Source organism: Protomyctophum parallelum (genome assembly GCF_964188405.1).
Source record: "Protomyctophum parallelum genome assembly, chromosome: 8".
Classification (NCBI taxonomy): domain Eukaryota; kingdom Metazoa; phylum Chordata; class Actinopteri; order Myctophiformes; family Myctophidae; genus Protomyctophum; species Protomyctophum parallelum.
Genome location: NC_139703.1, coordinates 3,592,731 through 3,617,620, shown reverse-complemented (window position 1 = coordinate 3,617,620; position 24,890 = coordinate 3,592,731). Strand labels below are relative to the sequence as shown.

General features: G+C 40.2%; 2 protein-coding genes across 5 annotated transcripts; both read left to right on the top strand.

Moving 5' to 3' along the window:
* The first annotated feature begins 9,202 nt into the window (after window positions 1–9,202).
* yod1 (YOD1 deubiquitinase) lies at window positions 9,203–16,481 on the top strand. Of its 3 annotated transcripts, XR_014569577.1 has the most exons (4): window positions 9,203–9,268; window positions 12,787–12,999; window positions 13,279–15,934; window positions 15,965–16,481. XR_014569577.1 is itself a non-coding variant. In XM_083770482.1 (3 exons), the coding sequence occupies exons 2-3, from the start codon at window positions 12,792–12,794 to the stop codon at window positions 13,974–13,976; spliced, it is 906 nt and encodes a 301-aa protein (XP_083626608.1). In that variant the 5' UTR covers window positions 9,203–9,268; window positions 12,787–12,791; the 3' UTR covers window positions 13,977–16,481. The 3 variants fall into 3 exon arrangements, 2 of the variants coding, with proteins under 2 accessions (XP_083626608.1, XP_083626609.1); XM_083770482.1 differs by having other exon boundaries at window positions 13,279–16,481; XM_083770483.1 differs by having other exon boundaries at window positions 9,267–9,374; window positions 13,279–16,481.
* A 714-nt stretch (window positions 16,482–17,195) lies between these two features.
* Window positions 17,196–24,124, top strand: LOC310862550 (specifically androgen-regulated gene protein). 2 transcript variants are annotated; one of them, XM_083770500.1, is made up of 4 exons: window positions 17,196–17,296; window positions 19,939–20,096; window positions 20,685–20,880; window positions 20,994–24,124. In XM_083770500.1, exons 2-4 carry the CDS (start codon window positions 19,989–19,991, stop codon window positions 22,220–22,222), a joined length of 1,533 nt encoding a protein of 510 aa, XP_083626626.1. In that variant the 5' UTR covers window positions 17,196–17,296; window positions 19,939–19,988; the 3' UTR covers window positions 22,223–24,124. The 2 variants fall into 2 exon arrangements, with proteins under 2 accessions (XP_083626626.1, XP_083626627.1); XM_083770501.1 differs by having other exon boundaries at window positions 17,201–17,292; window positions 19,928–20,096.
* Window positions 24,125–24,890: the final 766 nt, after the last annotated feature.

Sequence of the window (24,890 nt, the reverse complement as noted above, 5' to 3'; positions counted from 1 at the left end):
GGGGAGTTTTTCATTGACGCTGTCGCAAAATGTCTTGCTCACCATGGGACTGTCTGGTCTCTGCTCTACATGTAAAATATCTTGAGACAAGTTGATGTGATTTGACACTTGAAAAGTACTAGACCAACTGGATGAAGTAATTCCATTCCACTAGACTAGAGCTTACAGAAGAATGCAGATCTGATCAGGTAAAAATTGTGAACCACTGCTAGTAGTAGCCAATGAGTTCATGGTCTGTGGATAAGTGATAGGTATTTCGGGACTCATTTGTAGATCTGTTATTTTGTGAATAAATTTACATGTGCCCTGCTTAAATCATATGCCCTGTGTCCCACTGAGGAACATCTCATTTCTGCCCCAGCGTTTAGATAGTATTATTTATGCCCCAGCCGTCGTGTAGATAAAATAATTGTTTTTGCCAAAACACTATCGGCCCCTCGGTAACAACATGTTATTTTGGCCTTGGTGCTTTGCCCAGAGCAGACAGACAGTCTCCAACTAACTTGTTAGCTGGTTGTCATTGACTTGATTTGTGAACTACATTGACATTATTAACTACATTTCCCATCCGTTACACTTCCTGGAATTCCCGGAAGTGTGAGATGCCACGTCGCCCAAGTAGGCCTCCCGGCAATAGGTGTCGCCTTATTCACTTTGGCCCCTTTTCCACCGGTTGGTTCCCAATGGGAACCGGTTCAGTTCTTTTTGGTTTTTAGTCCATGAGCCAGAGCTCCAAAATTGAAACGTTAATTATGAATTGAGTGGGCAAAACCATACCTATATTAGATTGTTATCACCATGAAACTTCCCCAATTGAGTACTTACACGAAGACAATGATTTATTGTATTACAAATTTTACATTTTTAAATATGCAAATGAGGCATTATGTAGGAAAATATGCAAAATAATCGGAAATATGAAAAAGCTACTACTGTGGAAGGGTTATCATGTATTTATTTACTTGTATTGATCCTATAAACAATTTAATATAAAAGTGTATAGTTCGTCCACAAATGTTGGACCTCTGGCTCATGGACTAAAAACCAAAAAGAACTGAACCGGTTCCCACTGGGAACCAACCGGTGGAAAAGGGGTCTTTTTGATTAACCTCTGAACCCAAAATGCATTACTTCCGATGTCAGAGTTTGTTTTGTTTTCATAACAGTATATAATGTAAGTCCCGGACATTTGTTCCGGAGAGAGACCTTTTTCACCATGTCCATTTTGGACATGGTGAGAGACATTTTGTAATTGGCTGTATGTGGATCTGTTCTGTGCTCTCTGAACCAAAATGAATTGGCTAAAACATCATAAGCTCCTGACTGGAAAAGCATTTCTTTCTGTGGACTCATCTATTCTATTGGGTATTTAAAAGTATTTTTCTAAAAGTATTTCATGCTTAAGGTATTATATTTGTATTGATCATTCTCCTAAAAAGTATTCTGGTTAAAGCTAATTATTAACTTTATAGTCTAAAAGGTTTAAAACCATTTCTGTAAATTGTTACATTTCTGGAGTTTCTTGCTCTGGCTATCAAAGTTATTATACAGTCCTTTCTAAATTATCATTGGTCTTCAAAATGGGCCTTTATAAGGGCCAACAAGGATATAGTGTACTAGCCTGGCTTTGGCCAGACTGATAACGTGAATAACTTGAATCCACGTTTTATCAGTCTGGCCAAAGCCAGGATTTGGAGCCCATTTTGGTATGGTTGTGTTTGTTTATTTTGTTATTCATTGCAGTCTATTCATTGGTCGGTCATTCATGCAACACTCTTACACATCATTAATTTGTTTTTTATCAGTTCTAAATAAAGTCTGGTCTAATTTATACCTTACCTTGTGGACTGTAGCAAACCAGGCTGGATAAAGAGGTTGAAGGCCGACTGATGATGTGAAGTTTATTTAATAGATCAACGTGAAAACTAAAAACAAGACTGATGGATATTTATTTATCTACCATATGACTAGAATGCAAGGACTGTATAGGACTGTATAGGACTGTATTAATAATATTAAACAATAGCTTAGGATCGATAGCTTGAGAGCTAGAGCTAGAGAGAGCTCTGGAGCACCGGAACTGAATAAATACTCTAGAAAGTAATCTAAGTACCATAAATACTCTTTACCAGAATAGAAGCAGAGGGCTTGTAACTTTACAGAAATGGATATAAAAACCATTTAGGCTATGATGAGTAAAAGTCAGAGTATAACAGAGTTAACCAATATACCTTAGAATGAATTGACGGACACAAGAAAGAGAACTCAGACAAGCAGAACTTAGAGGGAGGTTCGATCAGATATATTCACCATGGTTCCGGGAGAGAAGAAGACATGTCATCCGGACAGCGTTTCACAACGATCTCTGACCATGTTCAATTAAACATGGTTGATATAGCATACCGTAATCAATACACCGGACAATGTGTTGAACAACAAGGTTAAAAAACATATTTGTTAACAAATGGACAGATAATGCAAGACGTCACTGAATATTGCATACAGAAAATATCTCACGGGGCAGAGATAGTCCTGATATGAATATCAGTTAGTGGAATCAGGTGACAAGGCAGAACGTCATTGAGTGCAGTTTACCAGTCTGTTAGAGCGAATACTAACTTTCAAGGGCAAAAACACAGAGGCTGGGTGTTTTGGCCAACGAAAACAAAACAATTCTTATCTACCAACGCTGGCTAGGGAAAAGTATTACTATCGAGACTCAGAACCATACTATTTTAAAGTCAGTGGGACAGCTGGACATCAAATGTCAGTCACAGGGCAATTAGATCAAAAGGTCAAAAGGTCAAAAGGCCATTCACCCACAAACTAGACCAAATATATCTATCAACTCCATCGCATTTTGTGGGCGAATGGTCATGTGACCCTTGACAATATCAAATCCTCAGGGGAAACTTTACTTTAACAATGAATCAAACAGGAACAGAATGGCAACAGGAACAATGAAAACAAAAAAAAAACAATGATTTCAACTTTACTAGGCATAAAATCCTTATTTAGATGGTACTTGTGGGAAAGAGAAAGAATGGCTTTTCTCTCTTGATGATGATGATGGTGATGAAGATGTCTTCGGGATCGGCAACCAATCCAGCAACAGTTGCAGCCTCCTGGCCGGCGAGATGTGTCATTTGACCACATGAGTGTTCATTTTTGGAGCAGTTCTTCTGGCTCGCCATCAGCTCTTTGTCGGAACTGAATCTGCGAGTTCTTTTGGACAGTCAACCAGCTCTTAGTCGGAGCGGACTGCATGCCCTAGTTCTTCCGATTCTTCGCCCCTCCCCCCCCCCCCCTAATGACAGGTTCACAGATACATTCTCTGCAAACCGCCATGTGGGCGATACTGATATGGCGTCACATGGTTCAAGAGCTTGGAGAGGGGAAACGGGGTATTCCGATGGTGATATTATTCATGCGCTCCAGCGCGAGGTCGCAACAATGTCTTTGGGAGTCCCTTAGTACCATATAAAGGTCAAAATATAGAATCAAGTGATTCTGGGGAGATTAATGCCTAGTCCAATCAAACTCATGATGATAAAAACCAAAATAATAAAATAAAATTCCTATATTAACAATTTAGGGTGAAAGGGGTGGTTCTGGGATAATAGGTTATGTTATGGGGAAAATAAAGCTAACTGTTTACAGGGGGGATATTCCAATTTAGGGGAAATATGAATCCAATATGAAATTTAAAATAATCAAAATATGATGAGGTGGGATAATGATTTATAATGGAATGAAATTTAGATGGTCCCAAAGATGGGATAAATCAGTTCAAATAATCTATGTAATGGGCTCTCAGATCTTATGATGAAATGGAATGGTTATAACAGTAAATATTAAATCAAATCAAATCAAAATTACCTAATATTTATTTAATTGTGGGGAGAAGGGAATATTAGGGGAACATGTCTTGGGAAGCAGATATTAGCAAACAGAAAAGAAAAACATTCAATAAACCACATACAACATGAAAACAAAAAATGGTGAAACGAAAACAAAAAAATGTCTGGTGAAACGTGAGTGGAATAAATTTGTTCCATATGGGAAATCTATGGGCAACTGATTAGGGCAGACTGTTCTGGGAGTTGGGCCTAACCATATTGAATTCAGACGGTTCTGAGTTGGGTCGGGATCAAGTGTCAAACCTTGTACAAGGATGGAATGTCGACGTCCACAATCAACAGAGCAATCAGACAAATGAAGAGAAGTCAGACCAGCCGAACAATCTCCCTCGTATTTTGTGGAAGTCGAAATTCCGTCGGTTTGTCTCTCGAACACGACCCGCACAGAAGTCCGTATCTGGAGATAAAACAGATAAAACAAAGAACAAACTGGTGAATGAAATGAAAATAAAAAATAAACAAATAAACAAATAAACAAATAAAATAAAATAATAATTCTGACAAACACTTCAAACTGGTTCTAACACCTGCGCATGTGCACTGGGCAGATGAAAGGCAGAAAGAGAAAGGTATCTTAAAAAAAAGATATATATATACATATTCATATTTCTCCTGAGGGCCTGGTCTTTATCAAAATAACCAATATTTATATAGATATTTATATTTCTCCTGAGCGTTCCGTAAAAATGCACTTTTTATGGTCTGACGACCGTTGAATCCGAACGACACATGTTAAAGTATGTAAACGACTGAACGTTCAGATGTTATGCACAAAATGATGTCTTAGCTGGTAGAGAGCTGTATGCCTCCCAGAAATAACTGATTATTCTGGGGTAGTTAAAAGTATGTGGTTGACTGATCAATACACATGTTTTGTAAAGTATGTAAACGACTGATCGTTCACATGTTATGATTGCTTTCAGGAATAACTGATTATTCTGAAGGCCTGGATGAACAGACTGATCTATTCACCCCTAAATTAGCACACTAATTTACTGATAAACTGTATGCCTCCCAGAAATAACTGATTATTCTGGGGGATTAAAAGTATGTGGTTGACTGATCAATACACATGTTTTGTAAAGTATGTAAACGACTGATCGTTCACATGTTATGATTGCTTTCAGGAATAACTGATTATTCTGAAGGCCTGGATGAACAGACTGATCTATTCACCCCTAAATTGGCACACTAATTTACTGATAAACTAGTTGTGCTACTATTCTAAGTAAACAATAAATGTGAGAATCACAGAGAAAATGAAAACGGGTTGTACTGTGAAATCTAGTAGCGCTCCAGGAATTCAACAGTATAGGGAGGGAGAGCACGTCTCCGAATGACCAAGGATAGAGGGCAAAGAGAAAGATAAAGTATTCTGTTACCACAGTGAACAGTTTGACACATGAAGTCTGTACACTGGACTTTAAGAAAGTACAAATAAAAATAGAATAATAATCACTTGTTTTAACTAATTGAGTGAGATATCAAGACTAACTGTGACATCTGTTTGTTTGTTTTTTTGTTTGTTGTTAGTACTATAGACTATAGCACCTGAATTGTCAACATAAAGAATTCAAATTTAAAATCTAAAATTAAAATTAAAATTGAAATTAAAATTGAAATTGAAATTGAAACTGAAATTGAAAAATTAAAATTAAAATATTTCAAAATTAAAATCAAAATTAAAATATTTAAAAAGATTTTTTTTTTTTTTTTTTATGAAAAATAAAATAAAAATAAAAATAAATAAAAAATAAAAATGTAAAAATAAATGTCAATAAAATAAATACATTTAAATAAATAAATTAATAATACTGGGAAGTTTACCTAACGTAAAAATGAAATATTAAATGTTATTTAGTTGGGTTTTGGTAGAATGGAGGCTATACTTGAGAAATGGTGGAATCGGGGTCTGACAGTAATTGTCGTCATGATCCTATATTTCTTAATAATGTAATATTAAATGTAGAACTCAGTGGAGAGTTTGTACCAAATGTAACGTGAAATGTTCCTCACTCACGCACACATGCAAACACAGAGAGAGAGAGAGAGAGATATCAAAGAACAGTGTGATCTGTTCGCTTTGGAAAATGGTGAAATGATCCTTTAAGGGGAAAACATTCTAAAGGGAGAATAACTAAGAGTTTACACTGTTGAATGGTCATGGTCAAGATAGGATATTGTGACCATTCAATTAGCAGGAAATAAATTGAACAAAACAAACTTGGGACCCTTCCTAGCACCTAATAATTGGACAAGCACACACACACGTGCACTAAGACTGGGAGGGAGAAACATGCACGCACACACACACGCATACGCACACACACACAATATACACACCACCGGCACAGGATTCACACACACCCCCACGCCTCCCACTGACATTCCAGAGATAACAGCACCCTCTAAAGTAGGGAGTGTCCTTTCAACCACACACAGACACTAATGGATTTAAAAAGAGCTATTATTAATTTAAAAACAATGGGAATTAAATAGTCAAATTTAATTATGGTATTAATAATCTTATATTGTTTTGGGATGTTAAAAAAATTGAATGAATTAATTAGTGCTACGCACTGGGAAAAGCGTGTGACTGAACACCAGTCTGTTTATGGACCGTTATAAGGTAGAAAATTTACCCTTGCATTGATCGCTCCGTGTCGACTCGGAGGAGAAAGCAAGAATAAATATTATATATACATTTCCCGCACACAATGAAGCGATCGTTCTACACCGAGTGCTGGAAAGTAGATATATCTAGTTCCGCTCCACAAACAGACAAAATAATTTATGACATGATAAAAAAATTCTGCTACTTTGTCTTAAGTTGATAAGGTAAAATGAATGCCTCGCTGCTCGAGGTGTTTATCAGGGGAAGAATTATAATGACAGTATAATCTATTTAAGCTCAAGAAAGACAGAGAAAGACATCAAGCCTTGATTTACTTAACTTGTATCGTAACAGAAGCAGACAATCACTGTCCGGAGCCAGCGGTAGAGAGACAGCCGGGAGGAGGGTTGGTTCTGTGGAGAAGCGTCCGACCCTGGACAAGGCAGGCTTGTGGAACCCCATGCGTCGATCGCTTGTCCACAGATCCGTGAGAGGTCCATGAAGTGCTCACTACTGTTGAGCCGTGAGTCGTTCACGGACCCCAAAATAAAAAATCGCTTGTCCGTCGAAATCTGATGACATGCATTCCGACACAATGGTAAACACTGATCAAAGGAAAACTCCATGCTCAAAAAAAAATTGCCCGTCTGATCCCTTCCTTGTGTGTGTCAAGTGAATTTGAGGAAGTGAATTTATAGGACTGGTTGTTTTCTTTTCGGAGTAGCTAATACATAAATTAGGCTTAAACTCGTTAAAGGAGGCAAGATTGGACCAAATGATGGATATTTATTTATCTACCATATGACTAGAATGCAAGGACTGTATAGGACTGTATAGGACTGTATTAATAATATTAAACAATAGCTTAGGATCGATAGCTTGAGAGCTAGAGCTAGAGAGAGCTCTGGAGCACCGGAACTGAATAAATACTCTAGAAAGTAATCTAAGTACCATAAATACTCTTTACCAGAATAGAAGCAGAGGGCTTGTAACTTTACAGAAATGGATATAAAAACCATTTAGGCTATGATGAGTAAAAGTCAGAGTATAACAGAGTTAACCAATATACCTTAGAATGAATTGACGGACACAAGAAAGAGAACTCAGACAAGCAGAACTTAGAGGGAGGTTCGATCAGATATATTCACCATGGTTCCGGGAGAGAAGAAGACATGTCATCCGGACAGCGTTTCACAACGATCTCTGACCATGTTCAATTAAACATGGTTGATATAGCATACCGTAATCAATACACCGGACAATGTGTTGAACAACAAGGTTAAAAAACATATTTGTTAACAAATGGACAGATAATGCAAGACGTCACTGAATATTGCATACAGAAAATATCTCACGGGGCAGAGATAGTCCTGATATGAATATCAGTTAGTGGAATCAGGTGACAAGGCAGAACGTCATTGAGTGCAGTTTACCAGTCTGTTAGAGCGAATACTAACTTTCAAGGGCAAAAACACAGAGGCTGGGTGTTTTGGCCAACGAAAACAAAACAATTCTTATCTACCAACGCTGGCTAGGGAAAAGTATTACTATCGAGACTCAGAACCATACTATTTTAAAGTCAGTGGGACAGCTGGACATCAAATGTCAGTCACAGGGCAATTAGATCAAAAGGTCAAAAGGTCAAAAGGCCATTCACCCACAAACTAGACCAAATATATCTATCAAAGACACAAACATAAACACAGGCAGACACATAATATGAGGCATTCATATAAACAAATAAGTTTACAAATAACCAATAAAAAGGTACATATCAAACCATAATACCACATGAGCAAAATACCAACTAAACAAAATCCCACAACAATATGACACAAACCAATAACCATGAAAATTGACATTCACCTTGTTCCCTCTCCAGCTAGGTGCTAACTTGTTACCAGGTGTCCCAATATCATGATGTCACTCGACCATGTCATTCTCCAGGAAAGTCACTAAAACCAATAAATCAATAATTAAAATCTGGCAGTTCCATTTCCATTTCATTTGTTATTTCATTTGTCTGCACTCACTTGATCCTTTTGATGTTCCATTTCATCCTGTTGGTGAGGTTAGGCTTAGCTTTCAAAGCAACACACTCCATTTATAACTGACTATAAACAGGTGCACTGGGTGGGAAGGGTAGTCTGCAGCAATTGCAAACTCCATTTCTGGCTGGGTGGCAACTGTCAGTGGGGTGGGTGAAAATCATAGACTCACTGTACTATCAACAAATACAAATACTATCAAATACATCAACAAGTATTTTGATACAAATTTAGCATGTACATTGTACACACACACACACACACACACACACACACACACACACACACACACACACGAAGACAGTTCTATTTCACCAACAGTCTGTGTTGGATTTTACAGTTACCGGTAGTCTACTTATAGTGGGATTCATTTAGACGTCAATTTTTCCTGTGCCAAAATCTATGATTTTTATCATCAATGACAAAACAATTATAGAGCTTCAGTATGATTCACATTAGGCAGGCTGGCAATGCTATTCTCTACAATCGGCAGTAACATTTCATGTGTGATAATTAGATTTAATTTGCTATTGATTCACCCCCTCAACCCCTTCTTCTTTTTTGTATTTAAACGTCGCATCCGTACGTGACTACGTCACATAAGAACGTTATTACGCTTTGTGACGCTGTACATCACAGCCTGTCAGTGGATGTTTATTGTTTGAGGCTGGGGCTGCAGTTAACAGGTAATCAAATACTTACTTTAATTAACTTGACACAATAGTTAGTTTAAGCACGAATAGAATATTGCCGAAATAAAGCTAAAATTCTCAACAAAGAACTCCTGAACGGGTGAGTCGACTGGCTAACTAACTTTAGCCGCTGGCTAGGAAGCTAACGTTTAAGGATGGTTTATACTTGTCTGTGCGCCGGTGTCGCGCGCCGAAAATAGAAGATCTACAAAGTGACAACGCGTCGCGCTGTGACACACTGTGAGCTTGTAGATCTCCTATTTATGGCGCACGACACGGCGCGCAAACAAATTATAAGTGTCTGTTGTGGCTAGGAAGGCTAACCGGCTTCTCTGCCGGAATGTTGTGCCATTCCACTTCACATTTTAACCGAACAAGTGTGGTTATAGTTCAGGTGATTTGGTCAAGGATAACTTGGGGCCAACGAACATTTGGAGGGTAGCATATATAGCATATATAGCATGAGTCTGAGATGGCTATTGGATGGATAGCTGGACTGGCTAGCAAACGGCAAGCTCGTTCATGTTAACTGACAGAACAAAGAAATGGTCCCTGTCAGGTCTTTTCCCACTTACTGCTGCTGTGATCAGCGGTTTAATTGTTTTGCTTGCCACTCAAATGTGAGCCTCACACGTTGCTGTAGTGATTTTTCTGGTTTTATAGCAGTTTTTTTGTATTGCCTTGCCCTGTACTTTCCTTGGACTGTCTGTACCCATTATTCTGTTAATACAATTTTAAATCAATCAATGGACCAGTCCAGGGTCCATCCATAACAACGAAAAGCTCACATTTGAGTCTGTCTTCTTAAAGAAGATGCATACATAAGGAGTAGCCCTGTAAACATGACTCTCGGCATGGCAGTCATGTTCCAGGGTAGCCGCAATTTGCAACTCTAGATTTCTTTACAATCTGTTGAATCTAGAGTTGCAATACCCTCCATCCATTTCCTATTCATGATTTTCGGTTTCTGATCTGCTGGTCTTAAATGACGTTAAACTCACCAACATTGCAGCTGTAGTCCAAGCTTGAATTATCCTCTTTCAATCTGCCGAGCTTGTTTTTCATAAAAATCCCCCGTAGACATGTTATGAGTTACTTTCTGTCCAAAATATTCCAAGAGTTCACATTCCGAGCTGCCATTTTGTATTTTTGCAACGTGCCGTAAAACAAGATGTGAGGGGGAGCGCTTGTTTAATAGAAGGCTGTGCGTGACGGGGCGTCGCACTGCGTCGGCCTCTTCTTTGGGTGTCTTACCTGCGCAGGTAAGATTCTATTAAACAAGCGCTCCCCCTCACGTCTTGTTTTACGGCACGTTGCAAAAATACAAAATGGCAGCTCGGAATGTGAACTCTTGGAATATTTTGGACAGAAAGTAACTCATAACATGTCTACGGGGGATTTTTATGAAAAACAAGCTCGGCAGATTGAAAGAGGATAATTCAAGCTTGGACTACAGCTGCAATGTTGGTGAGTTTAACGTCATTTAAGACCAGCAGATCAGAAACCGAAAATCATGAATAGGAAATGGATGGAGGGTATTGCAACTCTAGATTCAACAGATTGTAAAGAAATCTAGAGTTGCAAATTGCGGCTAGTTCCAGGGCTACATAAGGAGTAGCCTAGGACCCCAAAATGGAAACAAGCCATAGTGCTTTCTTGGGTTTAATTTAATTCCTCTTACGTAGCAAACATTGTATCGAACTGTACTTCCCTGTGCTTTTCCCCCTTCAAAGTGCTAATAAAGTTTTCAAACAAACCTTCATGGGATATTCAGTATTACTTAGGCCCCCCACCCAAACTTTTACTCTAGTCTAACGTCCATTTTTGGTCAATTGTACATCCCTGCGCACTACTTTCTTTTCCTGTATCTGTTCTCCTGTGTGTCTCATTGACTGCTGTACTGTCATTGATAAATGAATTGCTCCTGTAGCATGTTAGCCTAAATGTCTATCTAATCGATCTAAACAGGCTAACTATATCTGGTGTTTTTGTAGCCATGGTTCATGACTTGTGGCAGTCATGTTTCAGGGCTAGTGTTTTTGGTGAGATTGGTTGCTGGTACTACAATTGGACAACACAAGAAATGGAACGGAATGGAACAGCCTTATGTCAGTTATACCAATAGTTGGGCTGTGCAACAGAACTCTGTCTGTCCCTTGGAGCCTTGCTACCACATTGGGAGCACTTGCAAGTGTATTATGTAATATGGTATTGGTACTGGATTATGCAACTCTGGGAATAAGTCCGTAAATTATGAGAGAGTCAGCTGTGCTTCAGTGGGTTTATTATTATAACTGTTTCATGTTGTTGAACTTCATTTCATTAATGTCAGAAGATTCCTAAGGTTATAATCACAAACCTGAAAATCAGGGACAAATACCATGTCCACAAAGTGTCCACAATGTGCCTAAAGTCACAGTCACCTCTGGATGAGCACACATGCTCGCTGCATCTTTGCCAGGCCAAATGCATGGGGTGGAGAACTGGAGATTATCATTTCACCCCCGTTAGTCTGCCTGTCTCTCCAGGGCTATTTCTAACAAACCACATGGCTGATGTGATTAGTGATTAGCACTATGGTAGGGGAAGGAAGTACCAAATGCCCTTTTTGTCTCCACAATGCCGAAGGCATGGGGAGAGAGTATGTTTTTCACTCCGTTCGTCCGTCCGTCCGTCCGTCCGTCCGTGCGTGTGTGTGTGTGTGTGTGTGTGTGTGTGTGTGTGTGTGTGTGTGTGTCCGTTCGACTGTGGGCAGCTAATCTCCGGCACCGTTGGCTTGATCGCAGCCATACTCTGCACACACTCCCTGAATGCCACAGCTGAACCTCTGCCCCAAGGATTTCACATTGGCCTCTTATAGCGCCACCATAAGGCTGCTTTGTGCAAAACACTTTTCTCGACAGTACACCTACAGATGTTGTTCAAACATCACGCAAATTGGTACACAGTCTCTCTAGAGCCTTTCAACAAAACAGGTCTTTTCGGACTCCATCCTGATCGGCTAAGATTGGCTTCCAAAGTTTGCGTGCGAGTGCTCAGTTTCAAACAAAATGCCGCAAATTTTGAACACATTGTGTGATTTCCGTGAAATTGTGCACGCACATTCCCACTAGGCAGAGGAAAAATTGCCACTTGAACATTTTAAACTCGGCCTCATGGTGGTGCTATAACTGTCCGATTAGTGTTTTTACCTCCAACTGCACGGATCTGTGTAAAACTTTGTATGCACTAGAGGCAAAGGAAAAACCTTTGCCTGGAATTTTTCACATCTGCTCTTTATAGCGCCACCAGGAGGCCGACATATGTATGTAACACATTTTCTCATACATTTTGCCAAACATCACATACACTCCTATCCTCCTGGTGGAGACCTGTGCCCAGAAGGACACTTTTTCTAGTTTGACACACACTTATATTTCATTTTATGGTGGAGGTACAAAATGCACTCCACTGAGTGCAAGTCTCTAATGTTTGAATATATTTTAAAGCCCTTTGTCAAATATCCTTTACAGGCAGGATGTTGCGGCTTCGTTGTAAGACCAAAAACGGGAGCCACATAATGCAGGGCCTGAGCCATCAGTCCTGCGTTCAAGAGCTAAAGAGAAAGGTGGAGGAGCTCACTGGCATCCCCTGTGATGTGCAGAAAATCATGGTCGGTTACCCTCCTTCCAGCCTTGACCTCAGAAACGGAGACGCCCACCTCAAGGACTATCCCATCAAATCAGGTACATCCAGTCTAGTCCTGCTAAAATGATTCTGTTGGGACAGGTTCAATTCACCTTTAGGCATTTCACTTAAAAATGCTTATATTCAGAGCATCTAACAATAAGTAAGTTAAGTAAAAATAGAATAAAATGTTAAATTCCTATATCAGCCCCAATGAATGTTATAAAACGCGTCCAATATGAAGTTGATTTCCCCCTATTTATTTTCTTAAACCACAAGTAACCATACAAGAATTGAGCTTGGTCACTCAAGGCATGAATCACCTTTTTTGTTTACAGGAGACACACTCATCGTTGAGGAAGAAAAGAACAAACCAAAGCCTCAGGACAGTTCTACTGTGACCAAGGCACCACGATTAGAAGCTTTACCGATACTGGCGCGCCGTGTTGTTCCTGCTGACAACTCTTGCCTCTTCACCAGTGTCAACTATGTGGTGGAGGGTGGTGTCTACGACCCAGCATGTGCGTCCGAGATGCGAGGTCTCATCGCCCAGATTGTCTCCAGTGACCCGGCAGCATACTCTGAGGCGGTGCTCGGGAAGACCAACGAGGAGTACTGCTCCTGGATACAACGTGATGACACGTGGGGCGGTGCCATTGAGGTGTCTATCCTGTCCAAGTTCTACCGTTGCGAGATCTGTGTGGTAGACACACAGACGGTGCGAGTGGACCGCTTTGGGGAGGACGCTGGCTACCACAAGCGCGTGCTGCTCATCTATGATGGCATCCATTACGACCCACTGCAGAAAGAGACGCCTGGTTCAGATGTCCCATCCCAGACGATCTTCACCACTGTGGACGACGTGATCCTGGCCCAGGCCCTGGAGTTGGCGGACGAGGCACGGCGTAAGCGGCAGTTCACGGATGTCAACCGTTTTGCACTGCGCTGCATGGTATGCCAGACAGGCCTTGTGGGACAGAAAGAGGCACGGGAGCATGCCAAGGAAACGGGCCACACCAACTTTGGAGAGGTGTGAACTTGCTTTTAATTGCCTCTTGTCTTCCCTCCCTCACAACTGCAACCACCACTGAAGACCACAAGCCTCCCATGTATGGCTACTGAGTTCACCCTCGGTTGGTCTGTCTGTCTGCTCGTGTGATCCTCTACCTCACATCCAGCGACTTCTAGGGAGAATCTGTGGACAGTCTGGACACCATGAGCTAACCTGTCCAGTATTATTCCCAAGCCAGGGCAACAGTTCTCAACGTAATGAAAGCTGCTACTGCCCCAGCCTCGTTACACTATAATTTCAGACTGCTTGGGAGAAGTTCTCAGATCTGTTTGTCCAGACCTGTGTCAAAATATATTTTCAGAAAATGTTATTTTAAACTAGTTGGAATACTAGATGGATGAGATTTTACCACATCACTTCAGAGTGTCCAGATATATTGTGAAAACTACTAAATTGAGTAACATTTTAGTCATTTATTTGTGCGTTTGGAATGGGTACACTTTCACTTTGTATGTGGCAAATCTGAATTCTGTATTCCAAGTAGATCCATTGAAAAGCATTTATTTTGCTACTACTAGTTTGATTCAGGTCTGTTGTTGTCTTAATCTCAACTCGCCATGGGTGAGTAGCTGAGTACTACATTTTGTCCTGTTTTAGCACGATTGGGCTACTTAAATTTTATTTTATTTTGTTGGCATTTACATTGTGGTTTGATATGTAGGCTAGTATTTCTTAAATAAGCTGCTAATTATTTAAGATTTTGTTATTATTTTTTATGGTATCATGGCACTCCAAGAACATTAGCCTACTTATAAGTCAAGAAAAACTTTACAAGAATAATGGTGCTTTACTCACAACATTTACATTGTTTTCACAGGTTTCACAGGACTTTCAGGTGTGATTTTAAAGTGTGAGAGTGTGAGATTGTCTCATCATGCTACAATCTTGTTTTTATTCTGTTTTTATATTACAACTTCAATTAAAGTCAATTATAATATAGATAGTTTGTGCAAAAAAGAAAAGGTTCGCTGCCAATACAGATTAAAAAGACCATTATCTCATAACGAAAGATTATTGCATCAAAACAAGAACAGCAATCACATTAGAAATCTCAATATGGAAAGGTTCACACTAGCCCTCACTTTTGTGCATACTGCATATTAACACAATTTAACACTATTGCATGTGTGCACTCGCATATACTCAAACACTTGGACACAGCATGTATTGCATACACGCATTCTCCCACAGAAAATGTGTGTCCACCCACACACTGCTCTGCATCTGATCTCTGTTCTCACAGTAATTTCTCATTTTACAGGAACATTTTCTCATGGGATAATTTGGAGTAAAATATTTTGTTGGCAGGTGTGTACTGTATGCATTTGTCATACTGACTTGACACACAACTTTGTTTTCTTTTTGCTGTGTAGAAATGGAATAGAATGAGTGGAAGCTGTCATTGTTTTTTCCAGCCAAGTACTAACTCCAAAAGTGTTGCTAAGAGAACTTTGATCAAAGGGTAAAGCCCTAGCCTATTCAAGCAATGCATTGTGAGCTTGTAGATCTGCTATTTTAAGGTGGAGTTTAAATTATGTTGATTTATAATGTGCTAAAAATGCATAAATGCCACTGTTCTGCACAATGATTCCCATGATGTCCTCATGTATTCACTGAATTCAGGTGTCATCTCTTTGCTTAGTTCTTTTTGATATACAATGTCGCTAGGAAATGAGCATGCACTTATTCAATTATGTCAGACTTGAGCTCAAAAATGTCTGGTGACAGGAAACCATGGGGATCAGTGTGCAATTTTTATAAGCCAATACTGTCCTTGCTTCCCACTTAAACCGTATATTCTTTATTGCATGTCAAATAGGACATAGCAGCCCTGTGAGCGCACAACACATTACGTGTTGTGAGCTTGTATGTGTGCTATTTTGTTTTGCAGAATGTTGGCATATTTTCATGAATTTTAGCCTGTTTATGCTGAATGCCCAGAACAGGGACAGTAGAGTGCACGTGGTTAAACGCAGGACAGGCACTCGTCACAGGATGATTTGACCCAGATTGATCTGTCTTATACAAATAAAGAGAGGGTGTTTAACTGTTACTCATTGGGATGTTTTGGTACTAAAAAATCTATAGAACTTTTGTATTTAGTTTAAGTTTGATAGTGAAGGAAGGAGGTCACGGAAAAAGTGAGGAACTGAGGAAATTAAATGTCACTTCTTTTTGCCATTTTTATTTTTAACTGATAAGCCTATATTAAAGTGAAACTATATGGCTTTATTGTATTACAGTATGTATTGCCCTCTGTATTCGCTGGGACAGTGGCTTCTTAAGCCTATTGTGGCATATACAGAATTGAATATGGGACGGCTGGCATGGCTCCTGTGGGTGGTGTGACTGTCACATTTTTCCCCCACATTCTCATGACTTTCAAGGACACTTAACAATGAATGTTGCACACAAAGCACTACACTTACTACAGGATAACTGGATTTACTTGATTCCCTCCCCCCCATGTGTCACAATAAAATAAAATGTAATTAAAGGTTTCGTCTTTGTGCAGGTTTATTAAATGTTCCTAGTTTTGCTGTTCTGTTTCACAGTAATATTTGTTTTACAGTTTTGTCTCATTTGTGGTTTACCCCACCCACCCTCTTTAGCTGTTTATAACGGTGGTTCTCAAAGTGGGCTCTGGTGGTTAAAGGAGTGGTAGTTATAGGAAACAAATGGACCCTTATGAGTCTTTAACCAAATTGATTTGTTTCAATTTGCACACAGTTATGGGGATCACATACCGGGGGCTCTTTACATTAAAACGTTAGAATCACTGGTTAAATTATACTATAGGCCTACTAATTTTGAATATCAATCAAATATCTGTCCAGTTATCCTAGTTATACTATTAAACATCAGTATGTTATTTTAAGAATGGCATCCTATGATCCTAGGAATAATTTAGCTCACGGTTGGAGGACTACCTGAGCCAGCCCATAGGCCAGAGGGACGGTCTGTCGGTCAGCATTGCTATTGGCAAATTGGTTGTCAGGCAACTGCTGATTTGAGCCTGATCATGAGTTTTCCCTAGTGGCGAGAATGCTTTGGTGCTCACCTTTCCTGTTGCCTCCCTGCGAAGCGGCTATCCAATCGTTGGAAAGCCAACCGTCCGGGCTATGGGATGGGACGTACACTCTCTCTTCGCAGATGGGACCGAGGCTAATGTACACTCAACCGCAGACAGTGCCGACAGTTGCTTTAAATGCAGACTGGAGCCCTATGGGTTTGAATGGGATCATAGAAACGGACCATTAGGCTACTTACTATTTCACAGGTATGTACTCTAACAATGTGATAAAATTAAGATGTGATTAGTTCATGTTATAAGTTATAAATGTATAAGTAAAAGTTTTTGGGAAGCCATAAAAGTAGACTTATAGGCCTATTACTTAGATTATCAACTGACTATCATTGTATTTTATGTAGCCTATATACGTTTATCTCAAGTATACTGGCAGGAGGAAGACATTCACGAACATGAATGACAATATGAACTAATTATGGATGAACGGTGAACTAAAGCTTTTAATCCTGATTCCTAAAATAAACCTTATGACAAGCGCACCTTGCCTACATCCAACCTGTCTGTAAGTTATGTTCAGTAAAGACTGCACTAACACGAACAACAGTATAGGCCTATAATACACAAATAATATTTGATAGTAAAAATAATAATAAAGAAACAATAATATATTGAAGACAACTGAGTAACTGACAAATATGCTGCAGTGTCAAAATGTGCAAGAGGAAGAGGCAGAAGACGGCCTACATAAAGTTCACATGTCTATTTCACAGTCCATGTGCAGCATTTTCAGCAGTTGTTTAGGATTATTAATTTGTTATTTGACCACGTCCTCCTTCATGACATTTCATTTCTCACACACACACACACACACACACACACACACACACACACACACACACACACACACACACACACACACACACACACACACACACACACACACACACACACACACACAGTGGAAGATCATGCCAGCCTTGGAAAATACTAGCTATAGTGATCAGGGCCTCAAAAAGGTTGCTCACCCCTACTATAGTCTAACAACTATATCAAATACTTATTTGTAATTTTTGTTTCTAATTATTTTGTAGAACAGAACAACTAGCCTACATTTTGTGATGTCTGATGTGTTATACTGGAAGCGGTCACTAGGTCATAAAAACATAGCATAACAACAGATAATATAGATCAACAACATACAGGCTAGACTAGACAGTTACATTATAAGACTCCTGTCTCACGTCTATCAAACAACCAATATGTTTTGTAACTTCATGTGTAGGAGTCGGTCCAGGACCACCATACATTAGACCTTCTCGACATGTTGCAGTCTGCTCTTCTATTTGCATGAGATCAGTGCAGATTGTCTCAGGTTATAGAGAACAGTAAACCTTATCATGAACTTTATACTATTCAAATTCACAACTTAAATCATTCTCATGCATGAGGGATGGCTGTCGGCGTTTACATATTTGCCCGCCTGGAGATATAGTGTCACTGGCTTTTACTACAGTGTGTGTGTGTACTGACCAAGCAAGCATCAACAATGAACAAGAGTGCTATTGTGTCTGCCCTGACCTACTTCAGAACCCCTCTCAGGTGTTGTCTCCTTTCCAAACGTGCAACTCTTTTCACCAGGGGGTCCAGACAGGGATTTCTTTATACCGTAGTATTCCCAACTCTTATTTCTGCATTTCCAGAAACGACTGGTCCATCCCTCCAGGGCTCTGAGCTCATAAAGACTGTCATAAAGACATTTGTTTGCACGTTCTCTTCATCATAAAGTAATTGTGAACCCGATACACACAATAAAGTACACAGCAAGTGTACAGAGCTTGTTCTCACGGTTAAATCGACATTTTGGATTTTGTGTAGGCGGTTCTATTGTTGGCATTATGCACGTGTTGTGTTGTTATCTGAAGCACCATACAGCACTGTGAGTGCATGCATTTACTTGTATTTATTAACTTCATGGCCATGGGTCCTATAGAATAGATGCAAGACAGCGATTATCAACCTGTGGGCCGGGGCCGTGAGGATATTGCCTTGTGTTTTCATTGGGATACCGATAAATAGGAACTTTAAACTACTTTTCCATTTATCCAAGGCAGAACACAATTGATTGATCATTAAAATAAACATGCTCTGAACAGATTTTCAAGTGCCCTTGATCCAGAAAAGGTTGAGAACCACTGATGTAAGGCACCAAAGGTTTCAACTGTTACAGTATGACAGCGGGGTTTCACTGGATATCATATAGCCCTAGGTAGATCTTTTGTGCGGGCCGCCGCCAACACATGTGGAAATTGATCCCATGGAAGGAGCTTAGGAGTGGCATGAGGCTCAGTAATCTGAGAGTCACATGTAGTAAGAGGGACCAGTTACTGTAGATATCTCTCTGAAACACACTGGGTAGCCAGTCTTCTGCACTCTGCAGTAGGCTATAATCCTCAATGTTAAATTACGAGTTCATTGGGTTTTGGTTCCATTTGTATCAAGGGTGCAAAAGTTCATTTAACTAATTGATTTCATTTATTATAAAACAATATATAACTTTTAATAGCAGAAAACTGAAACAGAAAATAGCATATCTACAAGCTCAACTTGCTGCGATACGATACTTGAGCTTGTAGATAGTCTTTTTCTGAGATAGAATAGCTTAAGTCAGATCAGATCAGTCAAATCAGGCCAATTAAATCTTTCATGTTTATATAAACATAAAAAGGCATCCCCCAAAACGTGCTTCTCAAATGTAAGATCAATCAAAAAAAGTAATCGATAGAATAATCGCCAAAAAAAAGTATATAACAGATCGTTGTAGCTCCAATTTGTACATTCTCACAGTATAGAGATTTACAGTGTCTCCTTTTTTAACCCTCGACAGAAGAGCGTCAGAAGACTTGTTCCACTCACCGCGGCTCTGATAGACGGGCACCTTTCCTAACATGCCCAAAAGCGACACATGGCCAGGTGGCACTGGCTTGGAGATGATGGTGACTGGCATGGACAGTGCGGGCAGCTGTGACAGTGTTGTCAGTGCAAATTCAGGATTCGTAAGTAGCTCTAAAATCCCCACACATCCAATAGAAAACAACAGCGGATTTCAAGAAAAACTGTCATTTGTGAATAATTCTGTCATAGGTGATCACATGATCACATATCGTTGTTGGCAGAAACCTTGTATCTCCATCTTTCAACATTGTATGTTTTTTCTTTTGGTAAATTATTGCCCTTACATACAAGAGTGTCGCACAAAAGTAGCAAGGGAAAAAAGCCCATCTACAAGTTCGCAACGAGAGTATAGAGGGTTTAAGTGTGCTGAGTGTTTTTGCCAGGTGTTTGAAAAGTGCCTGGACTATATTTTCTAGTAGCGACGGTAGTGGACACTTTTTCATGATCTAGGCTGCCTGTAAGCCAATTGGAGACTTTGCCCCATAAAACCCATAGTCTGACTGAACGGCATAAAACCCATACTCTGTTAGTGTTAGTGTTCCATGTTGTCCATTGACCTGGCAGGTACAAAGGAACACACTGTGAATCATTTTGTAATACTATGTGGTGCTTTTTGAAGATGCCACATATGACACTTTTTGGAATGAAACAAATGTTTATTGCATGCAATATTTGAAAATGTGTTGCAGAGTGATGATAGCCTGGACCATCTGTCTGCCGAAGAGAAGGCATGCCTCATGTTTTTGGAGGAGACCATAGAGTCTTTGGATACTGAGGAGGATAGCGGAATGTCCAATGATGAACCTGACCAACTGCCTGCCCATGGCAACCTGGCCACCAAAATGGCTAACCTCTCAGCCTCAATGGAGAACAGCAAGCTCAACAGTGAGTTCAAATTTAGCTTAGGACACCAAGGATGGCGGTCCATTCGACCAGGTATACTGTATATAGTGTAACACAAACTATGTGTGTGTGTGTGTGTGTGTCTGTGTTTTCAGGTCCATCAAAACATCACGATAGTCAATCTACTATGGAAACTTCTAAACACCACATCCCCAAGCAGAGTTACCTGGTTCCAACACCTATTGTAGTAGCTAACAGCTCTCAGTGTTTCATACCGAAGCCTAAGCCAAGCCTCCCTCCAGACAAAAAGAACATCCACACAAGGCCACAGGCTGCTGCTTCAAACGACAAACATGGCCCTCAGCACGACCACACACGACCACGACAACACAATGCAACCCGTGTACCCACAGAAGTCAACGTTGTGGTGATACCACCTCCCACCAAACCCAAGGAACATGAAGGTCGGATTCCCGGAGGTCCGTCACCAAGAGGACCTCTTTCCTATGAGGCACTTGTTCATCTACGGAGGAGCGCCTCTGAGAAGAAGTCAGCCTTATGTCCCACTCTAGACCATACTATTGAGTTGGATAAACCTATCTTAAGGGTTGCCAGGTATCCAAACCATGGTGACCTCCACAGAAGCCCTTCAGGGGCTGCACAAGAGTCCCCGAGGCCAAAAACCAGACCTCCAGCTGTGGCCCCCAAACCCAAAAGGATTCCTGCCCATGTAGTCATTAAGACACAAACTGAAACAGCCGTCCCAAACCCAGACTCTTCACAGAACGGTGAACACAATCCAAATCGCCAGAAGGTGAGACTAGAGGCCTTGCAGAAGCTTGGGCTCCCGCAAGTCAGAGAATCACAAAATGAGGACATCACCCCACGGTCCCCATCCAAAACCCCCTCTTGGGACCTAAATTCTTATAGGTTTATCAGAGATCCAATCTATGCTAACCCATCGAGAAGCCCTTCTTTTTCTTACTCTCAAACACCCACAGAGCCCAGGGCCAGGCCGGTGCAGAGCAGTGCCAGTTTCCACCACGACTCCAGGGTGGAGTGGCCACGTTCTGTGTCCCCTTCGCGCCCCGTCCGGCCCAGTGGAGGAAGGGTGCCCACTCGGGAGCGCTCAGGCGCAGGAAACCAGGCACCCTTTCACCCAAACCCACAACTACATTTGGCTACCATGGGTAGCCAGCAAAGTAGTGAGTATTGTCCTAAGAGAGTCCTTGACGAGGCACCAGAGCTGGCAAAAACTGCCATGGTTCCCCAGACTGTGCCCCTCAAGCCCTCAACACCACAGGGGTACAGTGTGAAGATGGTGTCAGGCATGGGGGCTGACCGCAGAGAAGCACTGAGAAAACTGGGGCTGCTCAAAGAATGAAACACTCTTAAGAATGGTATGTTTGACCTACATTGTGTTTGTACAGAGGAGTTCCATCAGATGATGAAAGCATTCCTTGAGATGTTAGCACTTGGCACTCTGTAAAGGAGACTAATTTCAAGGTGTCTGGTGTTCGTCTTTATGAATAGCACAACACAATCATTGGTTGTTCAGGAAGAACATGCCTATGAACCAGGCTCGGATCCAGGATGAAATGACTGAGTGGAGCAGTTGAAAATGGTGAGGGGCCGAGGGGGCACATCTCATTTTTATATTGTAAAACAAGAATCTACATAAAACATAAACTGAGGGGGCAGAATTTGCAACTGCCCATTGTGTTGAGCCTGCTATGAACATATGAAAAGAACAGAGTATATATAAACTGCTGCCAGTCAACATATAGGCCAGCAAATATGCATTAATTATCTCAGCTGGTTGAATATCAAAGCTCTCTCTTTCTGAGAAAATATCAAGGTATTTGAACAAGTGTTCAAAACACATTTAAAGGCACTCTTACTGTACTGTAGGTAGTCCATAGCCCGTACCTGTGAGAAATAAGAAACACTACACATGACACACACTGACATTCTATTGTATTAATAATGAACATGCTCTGTGATTCATTGTTTTCTGTACATGTATATCCAGGAAAAGAACTAACCCCGAAATCAACTTTGGACTGTACGCTCTTGGCTATTTTATGATTGACAGATGTGCGACATGTATTGTAGAGTCCATAACATACAGCACTTTATCTGTGGTGTCATGGTTTAAATGGACGGTTTGTTGTTTTTTGGGGACTCGAGATTAGTGAATAATATTCCAAAGATGAAATAGAATGTTCTAAAATCAAAATCAATTTCTACAGTTCCCTAATTCTTTTGTATAATTCAGTTTTTGAGTATGTAAGCTACTTTATACTCTGGGCCCCATTTTGCACAGCGTCATTCCTTATGACTAATCTTATTAGGCATTTAATTATTTTGAACAACACTTCTACAGTGACGAATTTTGAGCTTGTAGACCGGCAATTCTAAAAAAGAAAAAAATAAATCCTAATTAGTCATCCTCATAACAAGGCTCTTTCCCAATCCGTTTAGTTTAGTCTATTTGTGTCATTTGCCTAATATCACAAATTCTGCATATTTGCAATGTTTTATAACAATGCAATAATTGATCAAGACTGGTGCAATAATAGATCAATTAGCAGTTTAGATGGGTACATACAGTAGACATGTGACAATGTCTGTCTTTATTGTCTTAACACTGAAGATGTTCACCTACAGTAGGAATGTAAAATGCAATGATGTGATAATGTTTATAGTATTTGTGACATTCCATAAATATCAGGAAAAAAGGTTTATAAGTTGTCAATTGCTCATTTGTCACGTACTAGTTCTATGCTTAGAAAATGTGCTCATGTTCCGTGTCCAAACATAGTAAAGACGCTTTGACTTTTTGCAATTAACATGAGCTCCTGAGTGTGTTGCTTTCGCAGACTGTACATTCTAAGCTTATTGCCTAATTAAATCGCTCACTAGACAATTAAATAATTAGTCTGGAACAAAGCTAACAAGGTCCTAACTCGGACAAACATTTATTCCTGCAACCCTGGACACCGGCTTTACCCCTTCCTCTTCCCTTCATACACGCCCACTTCACTTAGAAAATTACTATGAGGCATAGGCCTACTACTCATCTTACACGGCTGCTCGGCCCACCAGCAAGTCTACTCAGCTATCCTCTGTATAATCCGATCATCTTCAGCCTCACCTCCTTGTGAACCTGTCCAACTACTGGTACTTAGTAGTAACTAATTACTTTCCATTGAATACTTTGGGTTAGCTGACGTAATAACCTCAGGACTCTGCAGTCAGCCTGTGCAGCTGAGAACTACATTAGCTACAGATAGGCTACTATGCATACAATTGGGCACTAATGACCGTATTAGGCGTCGCTTGTGGTTTCTCACTGAAGTAATGTACCTGTACAATGACAGCACATATCCATGTCTGAGCAGAGCGGCGTGCAAATGGAGGGTGTCACATTTTGAAACCGACACTTGGCCAAGTAATATTGGACAATGGATGAACCATAGGCCTTAATTAGAAACATGATAGAGGGAGGGAGAAAATAGTCAATGGGCAAAAGCGGAAAGATGGGATTAATGAGGAAAGGGGCAGATGCAAGATAGTTTTGTGATTTCTTGTGAAAGAAAAAGTCATTATTCTTACGATGATTGGATGTATTATCTGATCTCTTTCAATATTTCATTATATATCTGATGTCTTCCAATCTAATTGTCTCTGCCTCATTCAAAGAAAAGAAAAATGTCACTAAATGAATCCTCAAATTCTAAGAACACTTTAAAAACGTACCGTCATAGCGTAGGTAATGATACAGAGCATTACATAAGGATAAGCACTGTTGAGGAGGAACACGCATATCCATAACCATGTGCCGAGCAGAAAACATCATATAAAAGGCATAATATGGCTCACAGCTCGCACAAGTTAGGCTCCAGTTTAGTGCAGTTGTAGTCTTTATTGTACGCATCCACAAGTGCCTGTGTGACATTTTGAGCCGTTTTCTGTTTCTTTCTTTTTTTCTTTGTAAATGCTCTCATAAAGTACTCTGTTTCTGTCCAGTTTCATGCCTATTGTCACCT